The 20,009-nt window shown below is 41.4% G+C and overlaps 1 protein-coding gene across 1 annotated transcript in view; it reads right to left on the reverse strand.

Annotated features, from left to right (window-relative positions):
- nkain2 (sodium/potassium transporting ATPase interacting 2) overlaps positions 1-20,009 on the reverse strand; it is a 126,904-nt gene that overhangs the window by 3,226 nt on the left and 103,669 nt on the right. The window contains exons 5-6 of the mRNA XM_010882969.3: positions 6,782-6,842; positions 1,370-1,451 (exon numbers count right to left, since the gene is read on the reverse strand). Of these exons, the coding sequence (XP_010881271.1) occupies positions 1,370-1,451; positions 6,782-6,842 (143 nt within the window). The remainder of the gene's footprint in view (positions 1-1,369; positions 1,452-6,781; positions 6,843-20,009) is intronic.

Here is a 20,009-nt window from a genome sequence, read left to right on the forward strand (position 1 = left end):
TTTGTATTCAACTGTATTACTTATGCCTGCGCTGTCGAGTACGTTTTTGGAAACCAAGCATTTCATTACCAATAATGCTTTTGTTCATGTGTGAAAACAATTTCCCAGTTTCTCTCCCCTTTCTGCTGTTAAAGATCAAAGGGCAAGCTGGGTCTGCTTGTGGAGTCCGAGTTCCACCGAGAGATGCTGGCAGGCAGGGCATTCACAGGCTGCTATGGTCTTGCCAGTGTGGGGCACATCTGGCTCGCCAGGCCTTCAACAACGCTTTGGCCCTTTGCATATTCAGATAATGGCCTTGTGACACCTTGAGAAATGGGAATAAATGTTGACTTTGAGCGTTTTTACACTACAATAGTTTTAGTTCACTGAACCAGAATTGATGCCAGCTATAGTGTATACTGACAAAAATGCTGCACGCAAATTGTCACATGTCACATTCTGAAATTACTTAGGACTTTTTGACAGATACTTCTTGCGGCTACTGAAGACTAAAGACAGTATCTTCCTTCATGTGTATTGGAGGGGAATGAGCATTGCCATAGAGTGTCTGGTTCTGTAGGTACGTCCAGGCCCATAAACAGAATAAGAAAAAATGTGGTGGTTGGGAAGCAAAAAAAATCTCACACTGGGCACCAAAGCAATTCTAATATCATCAGCCACGCCAATAATTTGACAGAGAGCTACCAGGAAAACTAAATTTTCAGTGAGTTTATATGCCTCGTGAGTTTATATGCCCAGTGTGAATCGAAAAGTGTTTTTAGAAAGAAGAATAAGGTTATAATAACAATATCCATTTAACCAGCACGGTGATATGGCTTGTTGCATTCTAAACCGTATCATTTGAGCATGCGCATAATCCCAGACATTACATCTACAACAGGTATGAGATTACCTTTTGAGTATAACTCTTTACACAGAGTGGATTACTGTCCAGTTTATTCCCTTTCATGACGTGTTGACTGGCCTGCACTGTACACAGGATTATAAAATAATATCTCTGATCCATTCAGTGTCAATAAGGGAAATCCTTTGATGAATCCTAAAGCATGAACATCCCTTCCCGTGTTCTTCTAATCTCGTCCTTAAGATAATCCTAACCTTTGGGAGTCATGATACAAACAGCCCCTGCCTTGATGTCCACCCCAAGCTATCCCCAAAGCTGCATCAACAGCAGCATTAGTTGTCTACGAGTCTTCTCTTTGCCTGGCATAAAAAGGCCTTCGCACAGACTAATCTTATTTATCCTACCTAATTTTGTAGAATGTTGAGCGAGAACCGTGAAAACATGGTTCCCAGACAAAACGTGGCAAAGCCAGTGAGGAGACAACATTTCAGAGACATCAGCGAGCGTGAAGAGGGCTGCACTTACATGTACATCGGTTGTAGTTGCAAATGAGAGGTCTTCTGAGGCCCCTGATACCCGTAGGAGTCAAACCCTCCTATAAAATCAACTGGGGACAAAGAGAGAAAGTGGACATCTGGTTACCGTCAGATCAAACAAAGGTATGAGTGTGTCCCTGAAGAAGTGCCTGCCTGCTTGTGTCTTTGTGATAATCCCAAGCAGTGGATGATCGGAGTCCGAAATCATCTAAGGGCTGCTCGGGGCGATATCCGCGATGGAGCGACGCTCATGAACACGGCCTGTTGGATTAGCGGATCACACAGAATTACAAACTGGACAGGATTACCGCACCCAGCCCTCCACAGAGGCCATTGAGCCCTTTCAAGCCTCAGCAGGCTGGATATCTACGGCCAACACAAACACGGGAAGGTTTTAAAGCCTCAGATAACGATCCAGTGTCTTCATGCACCCAAGTCTGTCTCTAAGACCAACTCAACACTGAGATGAAACAGAATTGACTCAGGAGGTCCGCTCACTAACGCCACGAATTGGAGGCAGTGTAGGTTTTTTCATTATCATCATTCTGATGGTACATTTATAAGATGTTCACCAGAAAGGTCAATATCTTTGTTGGCCCTCGCTGTGGGCACTAACCTGTGGACTCTGAACAGGCTTATCAGTGGACCTGCAGAGGTAGAAAGTGACCAGTTTAAAAGCTGATCTGGAGATGCGTCAAGGATAAAACAAAAGTCAGTGTTTAGTTAGTAAATCTGGTCTCAGCACAATGGTAAGCGTTATACTGCAAGTATAAAAGCTAATATGTAGCCCACAAGCACCGTGTATAGTGAAAAAGGTGATTTTATATTTTATTTTTGATACAGGAAATAATGTGTGTGTAATGTAGCATTAAATATGTTTTTTTTTACAGAAGGCAGCTTAAGCCCTTGAAATGCTCAGTCTGGCCATGTGGGAGTTATACAAAAAAGAACATTCAGATAGGAAGGCCCAGAGATGTATTGTACAGGGGAAAATCACTGCTTTCAATGGAGGACGTACAATGGAGGACGTACAATGGAGGACGTAGAGCAGGGCCTCCATTGTTCTTGGTCAGAGCAAGCAATGTGCTCTGACCAAGAATACAGTTAGGTAATTCAAATAATTTAGGCGTTGACTCTTGAAGTTTGTTGAGTCCACAAAATGCAACCAATTGACTGATCTTGTTGAGATAAATGTCAGAGTTTGACGTGTTACTCACTGTGCAAGAAAACAACTGATTAGAAACATTTTGACTTCAAACAATTTTCTGCGCAAAGCGTATATATGTATACATCAACTTTCACAGTGAATGCTTTTGTTTATAGCCTACATTTTGAGCCAATTAAATGAACATCAAAAAATATAATGTGCCTATTTAACTAAACCCCTGCCGTTAATATGTTGCAGAGCTGAATTCTGAGCTAATAAGGAAATTAAAAGATAAGTTTCTCATACATAGCCTAAAAGTGCATGTGCACTGCTAAACTCACATCCATTGCATTTAGGATATTAGTTCTCATTACAGAACTCATTGCAGGGATAATTATTTTGATTCCTCAATTCAAATATGAAGGTTTCTGACACTATAGCCAATTGTATTTTAGGCAAAGTGTAGTAATCAGTGTTGTATGTTATTGCTAGGACATTAAATGTATTAATCATCTAAAATAAATGCATCCATTCCATTGTCATAACAGTCAATTTGTTATAATTATACAATTATAATAATCATTGAGGGCATTGTGAAAAGAAATGTTCCCCGTCTTAATTATTCTCTGGAATAACCAACATTCTGGGTAATAATACCACAACCAATGTTCTCTTGTAACACTAGTCTTGTGCATTAGGGCTATCTTGTGAAGACATCAAGACATGCACTGCGCCTTTAAAGGCTTGCTGGCGAATTAGGTTAAACATGCTTATGAAAAACCATTAGTATTCTGCATAAAGAGACTCACAGCCACCCGTACCCCATAGATATAGACACAATGATAGTATTTCATTTGGTAAGCCTTATAAAATACACTGTATTGAAAGGTTTGATAGCTATATCTTCAAAAGTCTTTGTCTTGAGAACTTAAAACATGTGGCACGAAAAAGGACTGACAAACTGAATGCAGCCGTGGGCTAATGGGATTTATCTTCCAATTACACTGAACTGGATATAAATCCCACAGAGGAAACTGTACTGAATACTTTACATTTTTTTAATACAAGTATTTGTAGCCTGTGCCTTACACATTACTTACTTGAATTTTAATTCTCCCTCACTCTCCTTCCCTCAATTTCTGTATAGTTTCCTCTTGGAGGCAAAATCCTTTCACATAGTCTTTTCTTAGATGGACCCAGGGACATTACCCTTGATAGTAGCTGTAATTACGGAGTGAGCGTGTTGATTGGTTTTAGCTGTTCATTACCTTCGCTTAGGTGCTTCACGTACTATATTAATTAGAGCTATAATGACCAATACGGCTCCCGGATTAGGGTTTCCTCATGCCTCAGGGATCAAACCATCAATATTATTGTCTTCCACTGGAGGATATGGACGCTGTTGGACAATATTATTCCTCAGTGTTTGGCCAAATTAAGCCAAGTCTCTCAGCAGTCCCCTGAGCTGGACAACGCAACCGACTATTGCCACGGCTCGATGACGGAAATGAATACTGTCACCATGTCCCACTGCACATATATTTTCATCCTTCTCTGGCTTTCTGCAGGTAGTTCCAATTCCAACTGTGAAATACATCGATGAGACTGTCAAATGCTATAAGAGCAAGACATTCCCCCTGAATGGCACATTGTCTAAATCAGTGCTTCCCAACCTGGGGTACTTGGGTTGTCCACTGGGGGTACTTGAAAAGGCCATTGGCTTACAGATAAAATGAACAAGGTGGGTACTTCAGGGACGGTCCAGGCAAAGCAAAATTCAGTTGGTGCTACAGTAACCGAAATAGGTTGGGAGGTACTAATCTAAATAGAACCTGCTTTTGATTTGGTCCAAGATGACTTTTTGTCATTATTATGCATGAGGGAAATCTTTAATTCTCCCCCATGGGCTCTAATTCAGATTTAGGCCCCCCTCATTCTGTGCAGAGAGGACGGTGTTGACGGAGACACTTGGGCTCTAAAGATGGAAAAGCCATGTCTGGGAATGTTCTTCGGAGAGAGAGGAAGGGAGTGCGTGCCACGGTCTGATAAGCAATCTCAGGTAGCGGGGAGACTCACGTTCAGTTGTGTGGTCATGGTTCAGCGCTCAGGCCTGCCCGCTGGTTCCCTCACAGAGATCTCAACAGGGCCAGGACAAGCGATGCATTTTTATTCTCAAATTCCCATGCCTAAACCTAGAGGAAATAGCCTGCTAAGTGCTGCATCACTTATTTGACTCAATCTTTTTGTAGCCTGAGGTAGCGACCCCAGCACACACACTGAATCTCAAAGTAATATCTCCGACAATAGCTCCTGTAGACAATGTACTGACGCTCTTTTGAATGTGTTACGGGCAGCATTAATATGGCGATCACACAGTGGTATCTGAGGCTGCAGTTATAATCACACCTTGTCTTAGGAAGAATCAGCACAGGGAACAATTGGGGAGCCTGGCTTACTGCACGTTTTGAAGCAGTCACACTAGCTCGCAGTCAGGTATAATGCAGTCTTGGAGTTCTTAACACGGGTCCAGGACACAATCGGGTACATTCCTGCTTGGTCTTGACTGGATCTTGGATGGTAAGGACCAGAAATGTAATCACCAGCCCACGACTATCCAGATCATTCTAGCAAAACTATGTCAGGTTGACACGGTAACTGGCACCCTGCTGCCAGCCACTGGGCGCTCCGGCTTCTCCTGCCAATGACGGCACATATTTTGAGAAAATAAATGATTCTCTGCTCGAGATTATGTCAGGGATTCGTTTGGAACGGAGGACACTGTGAGTTTGGGGTAATTAGTCACAGAGTGCTGCGTCAATACAAGCAAAACAATCTTGATATTTTCCCCCCTAATTGTCTGTTTGACCAATCACATGGTCACATTTACTTGATTGGTCAAAAGAACAATAAATAAGACCTGATTTGGGTTGCCTGTGTAAACACAGCCAATTCAGCCTGATTGTAAATCAGAGGAAAGACTCAATTAGTCTGTTCGCCAATTTAATCTCGCACCATCTACCGGCGGCATACTGATGAGGAAATAATCAGTAATTTCTTCTGAAATATTACCACGAACATGCTGTAGAATCGGATGTCATATTATGGGGGCTCTGATACATTTACAGTATAATCATAGTCTTCAACTGGACTTACACCCCCCACCATGGTTTTGGTCTTGACTTGATATCGTTTCAGATGCCCTTGAACACAACATCATGCACAATATTGTGCAGCGTCCCAGGAGCTTGGGGAGGTGAGGAATCTTAATAAAGCTGTGATGTACCAACCATTCATAATATTTAAACAAATGCCTTTAAGAAACTATATGTAATATAGTGAAAACATTTCTGAAATGACAGAGAAAGCGTGTTGAGCGTATAATAATATACCCCCGCATTTATCTCTCTATCTCTCCTGTTCTTTTTTTCTCTTTATGGCTGTTGCTTGGTGATGAATGTTGCAAATGGAGAGAATGTGAGAAAGATGGCTAGAAGCAAAATGGTATTGATCGAGCATGCCACATTAAATGGCAAAAGCATTCTTTTCAGCACATACTATGATTCCAAAGCAAGACTGGTAACAAGGATGTCGTTGAGCAATCAATATTAATTATAAATGACAATAATACAAAAACTAATTCCAGTCCCAAAATAACTTGCACTTTCTAATCTTGTAAAATGAGGCAGTGGCCAAAAAGAATAATGAATGTATCTTGAAGCAAGTTAATTGGACTGGGTCTGTGCTGCAATGGTTTCTGAACTTAACAAATGGGGCCATTTCCCACACTTTCCATTAAAGCTAGAATCCCAAGTTGGTGGGCCAGGGATCAATATAAGCAATCTTTTAAATCCAAATGTTTGCTGGAGCAATAAACATAGCTAAATCTAAAGATCTAGCCAGAAGATGAATTCACATGTACACGGCAAAGCTCAGCAATTACAGTAAATAAAGTACTCAGCCTTCAGCCCGACACACTGTATCTACTGTAAATACCTGTAAACAGATTAGGTTTATATAAACCATGGAACAGGTCCAAGACAATGGCTCTTTAGTGAAACTAAACATGGTTAATTGGTGATTGACCAGGTAAAGCTTATGAGGAAATTGTGTTTTACTAAGGCACAAGCTAAAATGAGCCTTTGTAAATGGTCTGAGTTACCTTTATTATAAACAAAGAGAAATTATATAGCCATATAAATGTGTGACTATAGAAACCATCCACTTAGATGTAGATCATTGAAAGGCAATACTCACAGCTATCTTCCTCTTCTGAAATTAGCTTCACCACGTAACAGGCATAGATAAACCCAACAAGCTGCAAAAGAAAAAAAGGAGGGAAGTTTATGAAACACGTTTTTTGAAATAGGCTTTTAATTTAGCTAATAGTTGTGAAAGTTGGGCTCCTATGATTTCTGTGTACCAAGTCATCTAATTGTGTATTACATCACTCACTTCAAATAACACGTGACGACCCGCAACAATATATTGGTTAATTGGTTGCAGCCAATCAAATATATTTCCTGCAAATTGGTGATCTTTTTTTTGAGAAAGGGAACAACAGGTAACGCACAATCCGTGAAGGAAACATGTATATTCGTGTCCATTCCCTCAAGATCTGGAGAGATACACCAGATTTTTGCTAGGGGAAATGAGCCAGCACTGAGACAGAGGAGAAAAAGATTGAGAAAACAAAAAAAATAATCTTCATGTATAGAGGAAACAGGTGTTAGTTTGGCGTCTAGTGTGGTGCATTGCTCAAGGAAATGGGTCAGAGGAAGAGACACAACCAGAGAAACAGGTACACATCAACTCAATGTTATAAATCTTATATCCGTAGTGTAGGTAAAATGTGGTTTAAGAGACATCTCAGGATTAGAGTCAAACACATGGCTCTGCCCACGGCTACAATAACATTCTAAAACGAAAATAACCAAAAATAAACTGTTAATTAGATGATTGAAAATGCAGCACTTAATATAACGATTCAGGGAATTAGGTATAATATAAATCAGTAGAAGGAAAGCTAATTGCAGGCAGTGATACATCAGTATTCCAGATATTCCTGCTCCGGGCACCAATAAAATCCAGAACACCACAACCATATTGCTTTCTTCACCCACTCCACCTTAGACCTGTTATTTCATAGGCCAGTGATTGTAGGTCTCTGATTGGATTGCATGATGGGAAAGCTGGGGGTCAGATTGTGGTCAGTGTGCTAGATGAGAGGAATAGACATTCTCAATGTCACCAAGGAGGCCAGTCAAGAGGCAGTACTATAGATACTGTAGATAATGGGTTTTACTTTGCTCATATTAAAGATGTACATTAGTCTGGGACGTTTGTGATTAACAAAACTCCCATTTGCGTTTACTCCCAAATATGTTGTTTATGCTTGTGTTATTTAGAATGAGGAACCTCTATCATACCTCATTTGGCCATGAAATTCCAAGTTTGACAGCGAGTACTTGACATAGCACACCATTTTCAGGGACACTTTTTGGCTCAAAAGCAGCACAACCAGTAGCCAGAAATCATGGAAAGCATCATTAAGAAAGTGTCTCAATAGAAGCTTTTCAAACAAACAGAAAGTGAGAGGGATACGCCCTTTCATAAATAATCACTGAAACAATCCATGTCCAGAGAGACGAGCACAGAGGTGGCCCAGGGCTTGAAATGAGAGATGTATACTTTCGCCGCAGCTTTTACTGGCCCCTCGTCAGAGTCCAGATGTCCAAATTTTATACATAAGGCAGTCTAGATATAGTTTATTAAGCAACACAAAGCCAAATCACTGCAGTAGACGACCAGCCATCTTGTCTCAGTCTGCCCAGAATCTCATCCAACTTCCGCTAGAATGGAGCAGGTCTCGGTCAGTAACACTCAGTCCACTCCCGTCACAGGTCTGGGAATAAGCATTCTTCATATCTTTTCTGGAACAGCCACAGGAATTATCGACTGACGCAATGATATGTTGCTCTTCAAACTGAAATACTCAGCAAGTGGACTCCCACGAGAATGTAGTGTGCCATAACTTGGGATGTGCCCTAGACCCGGTTTTTTGCAAGTTCATATTTAAGCAATAAGACACAATGAGTGTGGTACACAGCCAATATACCACAGCTAAGAGTGGTTTATAGGCACAGCACACAATGCAGTGTGTCTTAATACAGCTCTTAGCCATGGTATATTGGCAATATACCAGCAACCCCAGAGAAGCCTTAAGGGTACACACTGGTCAGTTTAACGTGGTTTATACTAAACCTCCCAAAGAAAACAGTGGGCGAGATGGGGGAGAGTTGTAATACGCCAAGGCTTTCGGCCAATCAAGATTCAAGCTACCTGGTTTCTAATACAACCTTATCTCCTCAAGTCTTCTTTCATTTATATGGGAACATACATTTTGGTGTAAAAAAAACCTCCATGGGCTATGAAACCACATTGAAACATACAGTTATGGTCCCTAGCATGACACACACTGCACAGAGTATCACATGCTTTATCAATTCCTTTAACTGAACGCATAAAGACTCATTCCCCTATTTCTGAATGAAATTCTCACACCGCCTTTTTCAGATAAACAGAGACACAGCTGTAAATCTGAGCAACCTCAGATTTAAGATTCCAGGAATATCTCAAGGTCTCACCCTCATTTACTCTGAATAATGTTTATCTCCCTCTCTCTCTCTGTCTCCAGCTCCTCTCTTCTCCTCCCTCAATCCCTCCTCAGCAGGTTGGGAGCTCAGGCCAACACAGATGCAATATGTCTCTCGACTAGGCCATTTGCATAATAGCACGCCCTGAAGTGAAGGGCACTAGTCACATACAATCCTGGCCCCGCCACACATCACTTTGCACACTTCACCCCTCAGGAGCTCTGAGGAGGTGACACAAAGGAAGTTGTTTCGTTTGTCGAAACAAACCAGAGGAGGTCATGGAGCGTGATTACCAGATCATAGCACCACAAACAGGCACACGCACGTGCACACGCACGTGCACACACCGACACGCACGTCCTGTGATTCCCCAATGGCATCTGGTTTGGAGCTTTGTCACAGGATGTAAACCTAATTTGCACTGTGTCCCAAAAATAAAGCTGGGCATTCATCTGATTAAGGCGTCCTCTCTACATGAGCTGTTTTACTCTGTAGGACATTCCACTTTGATGATGGCTACTGATGGTTGGTTAAAATTAGACTTTATGTCTGAATAATGCATGCAGAGATTCTGAGGAGCCATTAATAATTGAGAATAAGTCTGGGAGCACGATTGATCTCAACGGAGGCATTATAAAGCTGCATCTCTGCAGAACAAACAAAAGAGAGGCAACACTACCAATCTCCACTGTCTGGATGGGAGGAGTCAGACACATCTGTATTTCGTTTTCTAACCTTTCACCTTTCACGTTCCAAAAGCAGCATTGTCCAGTTGACTATGAATATGATTGATAGCATTACCGTTCAAAGGCTGATTCGATTTGAGAGCCTCATAAATGAACAGACACAGCCTCCGCTATTGTAGAGCTGACAGGCTGGGCTCTGTCCTCCACAAAGCTGAGTAAGTGACATGTTTGGCACTAGTGCGATGCCGATCACATGCCGTTATAGTTGGAGGGTGCTTTAGTTACGGATGAATCACACGCAAATCACTGCTCACAGGGTCAAGGAGTGTGAAGGTTGAGACAGAGGACACTCCAGTTTCCATCTACGTGAATCACTTAGGAAATTCCACAATGCAGTGTAGGAGGTTTTTCAGAGCAATTCTTTCATTAGCAGACTCATTTTAAAATTATTTAATTCATGAATGTTAAATAAAAATAAATGAAAAAAAACCATTTATAAACATGACATTGAATGCTGTAGGTATAGAAATGGTTTACCCACTGGAGAATCAAGTGGGAATTCTAGTGAAGCTTTGACTTTGTCCCAGCCGCTGTGAGTATTCAGGTATTATAGACAATTAGTCCTATGCGGAATTGGCTAAAATCAATTACAATAACAAAATAATAACCACAGTTTGCGCCAAGCATATATGTGATGTGTCAAATTCCTTGTCAAAAATTTTAAAAAGGCTTTTTCAGCTGGATACGTGTTGTCAAGCAGTCCCATCGGCATCCACTCAGTGATGGTGAAGAGAGGTTTGGTGCTCTCGTTGTTTGAACAACCTGAGCTCTAGGTAGAAATGCAGCACAGCCTGAAACGCATGCCTCCATGTTCAAACAAACTTTTGGCAACTTAAGATTTTACTGATGCCGCAGCCTGAGGAAATGGAAGCAAGCTGCAACACATCAAGGGTAAACATCTTAGTATATTGACTCAATAAAACTGTTGAACAGGACAACCGTTGACATACAGACCCTTGTAAAACCAGTCTATGCCAGAGTATGCTAACAGTTCCAATGTGTGTTTTATTACTCACAATAAAGGCAAATGGCATTACAGCAGTTCCTATAAAATGCAGCTTTCTGTTTGCCACCAGTGAGAGTGGTTGGGGGTAGATACAGTAATGTTAATGACAGGCTGATGCATCACTGGATGAGTCCATTTGAGGACAAGCTAAGCTCACTGAAATGTTTCCCAAGTATGCAACCCCATACTGACAACCAAAATACTAAAGAACATTTGGAAAAAACCAAGAGCAAATTCATTCATGATTCATTATAATTTAATGGTGCCAAAGACTCTTCCCACACAAAATCAAACCCATCAAAGTCAATTTCAGCTGCAAAGTATGCTGTAATAAAATAGCAATGCAGTATTATTAGCCAATACTGTTATACTAATATACACTCACCTAAAGGATTGTTAGGAACACCTGTTCAATTTCTCATTAATGCAGTTATCTAATCAACCAATCACATGGCAGTTGCTTCAATGCATTTAGGGGTGTGGTCCTGGTCAAGACAATCTCCTGAACTCCAAACTGAATGTCAGGATGGGAAAGAAAGGTGATTTAAGCAATTTTGAGCGTGGCATGGTTGTTGGTGCCAGACGGTCCGGTCTGAGTATTTCACAATCTGCTCAGTTACTGGGATTTTCACGCACAACCATTTCTAGGGTTTACAGAAAATGGTGTGAAAAGGGAAAAACATCCAGTATGCGGCAGTCCTGTGGGCGAAAATGCCTTGTTGATGCTAGAGGTCAGAGGAGAATGGGCAGACTGATTCAAGCTGATAGAAGAGCAACTTTGACTGAAATAACCACTCGTTACAACCGAGGTATGCAGCAAAGCATTTGTGAAGCCGCAACACACACAACCTTGAGGCGGATGGCCTACAACAGCAGAAGACCCCACCGGGTACCACTCCACTACAAATAGGAAGAAGAGGCTACAATTTGCACGAGCTCACCAAAATTGGACAGTTGAAGACTGGAAGAATGTTGCCTGGTCTGATGAGTCTCGATTTCTGTTCAGATGGTAGAGTCAGAATTTGGCGTAAACAGAATGAGAACATGGATCCATCATGCCTTGTTACCACTGTGCAGGCTGGTGGTGGTGGTGTAATGGTGTGGGGGTGTTTTCTTGGCACACTTTAGGCCCCAATTGGGCATCGTTTAAATGCCACGGCCTACCTGAGCATTGTTTCTGACCATGTCCATCCCTTTATGACCATGTCCATCCCTTTATGACCATGTCCATCCTCTGATGGCTACTTCTAGCAGGATAATGCACCATGTCACAAAGCTCGAATCATTTCAAATTGGTTTCTTGAACATGACAATGAGTTCAATGTACTGAAATGGCCCCCACAGTCACCAGATCTCAACCCAATAGAGCATCTTTGGAATGTGGTGGAACGGGAGCTTTGTGCCCTGGATGTGCATCCTACAAATCTCCATCAACTGCAAGATGCTATCCTATCAATATGGGCCAACATTTCTAAAGAATGCTTTCAGCACCTTGTTGAATCAATGCCACGTAGAATTAAGGCAATTCTGAAGGCGAAAGGGTGTCAAACACAGTATTAGTATGGTGTTCCTAATAATCCTTTAGGTGAGTGTAGAAATACACTAATTAGTTATTGAATAATTAAGTAATTTTCCCAATCGACACAAGTATATCATTAAATGGCCGCAGCAATTGAGCTTTTTTCATTCCAACCCTCCTTTCACAAACAACAGCTTCAACGGCAAAGACACCTGGAGCTTCTGCATTGTGAGTTCCAGATCGGCACACGTCCTGTTAGGTTGCTAAATGAACCTTCCCATCCGTAATCATGCTTATTGACTTCTCTATTGACTCTTCAGCTGGTGGGTGCTGTTTTGTAAAAAGAAGAGGCAAAGAGATCAAATTAATGATTTACTTTTTGCTCTACTCCAAAAGTTTGGATATGAGATTATACATTTACATGAGATTAAAGTATAGATTCTGAGTTTTTCCAGTATTATTATTATTATTTTTTTGGTTAGTCATATTATTGTTTTTGTCATTGTTTTGTCATATTATTCCGGCAGGCATAAAAAAATCTTTCAATATCTTGCATTTGCCTTTGGGGTCTTCTGTTGGTGTATGTCAACATATGGACAAAGTTTTCAATAAAAAAAGTTTAAAAAGATAAGGAATTCTCTGTAGGAGGTATTCGTGGATATGTCAGCAATTCAGAGAAAACTTGAATAGCAAAATTACAGCGGTTACACTGAAAGGAGAAAACCACTAGTTTTTTACCTCCTTTCCTTAAAATGACCTGCAAAGCTCTGCAAACATTTTATTGTGTACAGCCGAGACAAACATAAGCACACACTTGAATGATGGCAAGAAAGTGAAGTGAAAAAACTGGTTTGGACAATTCCACTACATTCGGAAGATGGGTACTATGGCTCAGGCAGGTATGGCTATTACTGGAACTGGCTCACTTGTCTTTATTGATGATGTAACAGCTCAATGGCACCAGCAAAATTAAACTGGCAGTGTAAAGAAACATTTTTCTCAGGTAATGTAGAAACAAGTCCCTACAATGCATTGGACAGAGCTTCATCATACAGCGCAATGACTTCAAACATTCTGTACGGCCATAGGAACTATGGGGGTTTTCCAGGCTGTACAAGCTCATCTCTAGATTTAAATCTAATTGAAAATCTCTTTGACTCTGACATTGTACATAACAGAACATAGAGTGTGTCTAAGTGACACTGTATTCAATATAGTGGACTCTTTTGAGGGATAATGATGACACTAAGGAAGCATACATATTCCTCATTTGTATGTTAAGAGATTGGTTTTGGAATCCCAACAATTGGTTGAAAAATCACATGATAGTAAATGAAATTATTTGAAAACTGAAAATGTCAAAGCAGTTTTCCTTCCCATGATTAACCGATAGGACTGAGATGGTCATGCTCAATCCTGCAAGTACTGACAAACATGATTGGATAACCACGCCACAGAACACAAGAAGCACATTCACTCATCACTGTGTGAATGTGTTCAATTTGACAGCCCTGTCACGATTGGCATAGGGGGTGGGTAGGAAGGAAACCATGCGCAGGCAGAGTGGCAGTCGATGATGTGTTTTTTAATCAAAATTAACACAGAGCACCGAAAACATACAACACAAAAAGGGATGAACCAAAGCGGGAACACTCACCACGTACATGAACAAACGTCAATAAGCAACAATGACCGAAAAAATGAGGGGAGCAGAGGAGCAACATTTAAACGCATTCTAACGACCGGATTGGGACCAGATGTGGGTGATCATCAGAGACAAGTCCGGGATGTGTTCGTGTATGAAAGGTAAACCCGGGAAAGCGGGAGATGACGTGGCTGTCCGTCACCTCACCGTCACAAGCCCTAGATAAAACACATTAAAAACGAAGGATTTCGTCTAAATCTCTTGCTCAAACATGAAAGCTAATGGACTGTGCAAATTTAGCAGAATCACTGAATGTTGAAAACGTAGGTTGTTTAAACACTCTCTAAATACATTATTGATAATTATCTCGATAATTGATAATTAACAATGTTATAGGCCACATATTGTTGCCAAACTTCCAGGGAAGCCAAATAAAAAAGCAATGAATGCATTGTACCTGGAAAAGGCTAGCTGTTGCATTGTCGCAGTGTTACCAAACCATAAATGAGGCAGGAGTCTTCTTTTCCTCTGAGATTACTGTGATTCTATAACATCAGACCCAATTTTTCACTCTCAACACTGTAAACGCACTTAGCCTTTGCTTTATGACATGTCAGTCTGTAACAGCACAATGAACAAAGTGGTGATTTTTCCCTTCTACTCTTTCTTCAAACACACATACTGTAGATACTACATACAGTACCTTGTTTTCCATGAAAATATACATGAAATTAGTTTTAATAGGAAAGATAGCAGAATGAATAGGAAATATGGTCACTGACAAGGTTAGAAATAATTATTTTTAATTTAAATAATAACTGTGTCCTCCAAACTTTGCTTTCGTCAAAGAATCCTCCACTTGTAGCAATTACAGCCTCCTAGACCTTTGGCATTCTAGTTGCCAATTTGTTTGAAGTAATCTGAAGAGATTTCACCCCATACTTCCTGAAGCACCTGCCACAAGTTGGATTGGTTTGATGGGCACTTCTTATGTACCATACGTTCAAGCTGCACCCAAAACAACTTGACAGGGTTGAAATCCGGTGACTATTTAGGGAAATCCTCTTCCCTAAATAGTTTATTGCAAAGTTTGGAGCTGTGCTTTGGGTCATTGTTGTGTTTTTGACTGACTCCAATCAAGGGCCTTCTACATGGTATGACATGACAAAGCAAAATGGAGTGATAGCCTTCCTTCTTTAGGATCTCTTTTACCCTGTACAAATCTCCCACTTCACCACCATCGGGGCCTCCCACTCCTCTTTCCATTCTGGTTAGAACCAGTTTGCTCTGTCCTCTGAAGAGAGTAGTACACAGCGTTGTATGAGCTCTTCAGTTTCCTGGCAATTTCTCACACGGAATAGCCTTCATGTCTCAGAACAAGAATAGACTGATGAGCCATTTTGAGCCTGTAATCAAACCCACAATTGCTGATGCTCCAGATACTCCAATAGTTTTGTTGCTTGTTTAATCAGCACAACAGTTTTCAGCAGTGCTAACATAATTGAAAAAGGGTTTTCTAATGATCAATTAGCCTTTTAAAATGATAAACTTGGATTAGCAAGTTTATCATTAGAACACAGGACCATTGGAACACAGGACTGATGGTTGCTGATAATGTGCCTCTGTATGCCTACAGTACGTAGATATTCTTTTGAAAATCAGCTGTTTCCATCTACAAATAGTAATTTACAAAATTAACAATGGCTACACAGTATTTCTGAGCAATTCAATGTTATTTTCATGGACATTTTTTTTAAACAAGGATATTTCTAAGTGACCCCAAACCTTTGAATGGCAGTGTACCTCAGAGAAGAAAATAACAAGAAGAGAGGGAGAAATCTCAAGTCCTGCCAGCCAGGCCAAGGAAGTCACGGTCAGATAGGACTGAATGTGGAAACCTTTCCTTTAATCACATTTTTGTTTGCTTTGCACTCCTGTAGAAAAAGAATAAAGATTGAAACAGAAATGATTATATTTTGTTCGACAAAAGACCTGTTTACGTGATACAGGTCTTGCATGTATTTTGACTGACAGCAGGTTTTGGTGGGATGACCTTTACGCTGGGTTTTCAATGCTTGGTAACCCTGCCCACATCTAAGAGGACTATTTGTTCTTATTTTCATTGGGCCAGGGTTATGGGTATAGGAGCACGCCAATTAAGATACATCCCATAATACCCTCCTATAATAGTCCTGCATCCACCTGCAATTACCCATGATTACGGCATTTAATGGGTAGAAGAAACCCAATGTGGGTCAGCTAAAGTGCTTTACCTTTGGCAAAACTGTTCAACATATAAAACTCTGCTTAATTGGTTCTGCTCTTATTCACTAACATTATTGGCAAAGGCACTTTTCCTTCACTTGATAATCATTTGTTTTGTGGCCCTTAACTCCCGTATCCATTGCCCGGGGATTGATTGCTGGCTGAGCGAGGAGTTTCTTTGTTTACTATAATACATTCAGACATCTCTCCTTTGAGAACCAACCTGGCGTAGTATCTGTCTAATGTCCTGAGGCCTGGGTGGATACTTGCTTAGTATTCTGAGCATCAAGTCTCCAATATCAGTCAGCCATGAAGATGGTAAGGCTGGTGCTTGTTTTGACCTCTATGCAATGACAGGAGTGCAAACCAATAATTAAGGTGGTCTGGTAGTCAGTATATTTCTAAATGTAACGTGCGATTCACTCATGTGAAGGCTTGGTTGATTTTTCTGTTGCCAGTCCAGATCTACCATCTTTCCCCTAAATAGGAGGGTCACTGTGAGAAATTGAGGGGTCATAAGTCCTTTGATTCATGGCCTGCATGACTCCCTGATAATTGGTTCTCTGACCTCTCAAAGCCCTCAAGGAGTAATGGCTATTTCATAACAAATACAGTATGTTCTTTCCCTGACAGGGATAACATGGGTAAATGAAAGTTACCCAACATACTTTGTAATAGACAATGGGATTACATTATCAAAACTCCAACTGTGCAAAAAGGGGAGAGGGAGGAGATGAAGGAAGAGATGGAGGATACTGAAGCAAGGGAGAAGGGAGAGAGAGAAAGGAGGAGGACCGGGATGCAAAGTAGTTAGGGAGAAGGAGGGTGAAATGAGGGACAGGAGGGATAACATGCAGACAAACACAAGCTGGGTAAGACACCTTCTGAACAAAGTGGTGAACATTTCAAAACGTTTACACGTCATGACGAACATGTCCATTCACTTAGTGCATCATCACAGGTCATGTTCCACAACCGGTATCCCAGACACTATCAACTCACTGCAGATATGTTGGACATCCTTCATAAACCAAGGCTGTTTTCTATTCGGCCAAACACAGCACAGTATATGTGAAAGTAGACAGCTAACAAATACTATCCCCGTTGTCAAATCCTACAGCGAGCGGATTGGGCTGAACACCACAACAGCATGTCCGACATCCCAATAAAAGACAGCCATTTCGTATTAGTCCAACCGTGTTGTGTCAAGATCGAGGTCGCCCGTTGTACGCTGCTACTAACAGAGTGTGTCTCTGCCGTTCTTTGCCAAGGACACACCTTCGAGACTTGAAGATTGGCTGGCAGTAGCGGTCTTTAAGCTAAAACGATGGCGTCGGGCCCCGGCCGAACTAGTGCAAGGCGTCTGTCTCTCTTCTGTTCGCTGATAATAATCAGCTTAGTGGCGTTGCGGTGGAATCGTCTCCTGCTCCGTGATATGGGCGCTGTAGACATTGGAGCAAAAGACTCTCGTAATCAAAGCAGCCCGAACGGAGCGCTGTTCGCCCGCCGCGCACGGGGCCTCGTCAAGTGCTGTCCTGTGTCATTTCTGACACGTGAAAAACTGGCGCCCCGCTTCAGCCCTCTCTTGCTCATCTCGCTTGCTATCTCTGGCTCATCAGATGAGATGCTTCGACTTGTCAGAGATCCTGACGATATCAGCTCTCCTGTCAATCAGCCCAGGCCTGTGCTGTTATTCATTCAGACACAACATGGAAGAAAAAAGCAGACCAGGAGAGAGAGCAGGGCCGTGCACAGACAGGGGGGGGGGTCAGGCGCTCAAGCTAAATAATGGGTTGTGATTATGGGCTGATCTCAGAAAGAGGAAAATAAATCCACACAGTACAATATCCACACAGGTATGTTTGGACACAAATTTGGTAGTTTATCTTGCCTTTCACTGAGGTGTCCTTGACTATTATCTGCTTCTTTTTTCCTAGACACAATTTTTAATACTGACATGCCCAAACAATACTAGACTTTTAAACAGTGCGTTTTTAAAATTTTCGGACCTCAGCACCATCTAGGAAAAAGTATTACATGCCACTGTCAACACAGTCATTTGAACAACATCTTAACCAAGAGAAGGGAGGACAACTGAAAAATGGCAGCACTACACGCTTCAGACATGGCATCTATATTTGTAAGTTGTCCTGCATGCAAGGGCGTATTAATAAACTGAGTTCAATATTTTGGGGACACTTTTTTTGCAAATTGTTCTTCTTTATTGGAGGGGGGGACCAATTTACCTGCTTCTAACATTGGGGGAGCATGTCCACGCCCTCTCCTCCCACATCGTTAACAATAATTAGCTCGATTCGATTCCTTAAGGTTAATTATCGGGGCATTTGGAATTAAAACATTCTCAATAATGTTACCTGATATGGGATCATTCAACAACCGAAGCATTGTGGGGCTCTGATGCGGACACGCATTCATTAGGCAAAACTATACACAGCAGGCTACGTGGTTAGCATCAGTGAATGCATCCGAAAGCGCCCGGTACTGCACCAGAGGGCTCGCTCAAGAGCAATGAAGCCATCTAACCCTGGGGCGTGTGTCTTTGCTCTAAGACAGCCTCCCGGAGGCCGTATAAAATACAATGCATTATTAAACACTGGTCAAGAGGGCGCTTGCTGAGTCTGAGGGGAAAGAAGCAGGGACTCAGGCCCCCCTGAGGTCTACCTGTGCACGTGCCTGAGAGAAAGAAAGACATTGAGAAACAGGTTTTGAATAAGAGGTATGGGAGAAAATGGACAGAGATTGACCCTGAAGCCTCTTTGATAAGAACATTGTGAGCCAGAGTGGTGACTGACTGTCTCCTGAATGTTTTGCTGAGGACAACTCTGTTCCACAGAACAATTAGTCTAAGATTGCAACTCAGTGAAGCCAGGTCTGTGTGTGTCTGTAGGGACTGACATGTAATGAGGCCAATTGATTCAGTTCCCTCAGGGTGTTGGCCACTATTAAAGCTGATCCATTTTATTCCTGGGTCTCATTCCTAAGAATATTGAAAAACACTGCAATTTATGGAAATTATTTTCAGGTCAGTTCAAAGCAAAAGCAAGTAATCCTAAATTTTATCCACACAACTTTCTATGATTGTATTCTAACATGTTGAATTTAAAGCTTGCATTATTTGACACATTACAGTACTTCTGACATGGCCAACCAAGATTAAACACATTTCCATAGCTACAACATTTAGTGGATAAACAATGGGCTTCTTAGCTAAGTTGGACAATTTTGGAAAGTAGTAAGGTAACTAAAGATGTATCTGAGCCAGTTAAAGCTCATATTATTTAAAAAAGCATTGGGTTTAGGAATGCTGCTGCTCAGTGAGGCACAGAACATTTAATGTGTTCTACCAACAGCTAACTAACTAGCTACCATAGCAAAGTTAGCAACTAGCTACTGTAACTAACGTGGGTTCTCTCGAATTATAATCCTCCCGCCAACTTCTGCTCACAGTAGATGAAAAGGATTGTGCAGAAGGAAATGCCCGATGTTAACACAAAAAGGGATAGACAAAAATTTAGATTTTCACACATTTTCACTTGAAACTAAATCTGTAGCTGACAAAAATCTGGCAACGTATTGTTGTAAAGTATTGTTCATCTAAATGAAATGATTACAGGGTGCTGGGGTTAT

The sequence above is a fragment of the Esox lucius genome, chromosome 18 (assembly GCF_011004845.1).
Source record: "Esox lucius isolate fEsoLuc1 chromosome 18, fEsoLuc1.pri, whole genome shotgun sequence".
NCBI classification, from domain to species: Eukaryota; Metazoa; Chordata; class Actinopteri; order Esociformes; family Esocidae; genus Esox; species Esox lucius.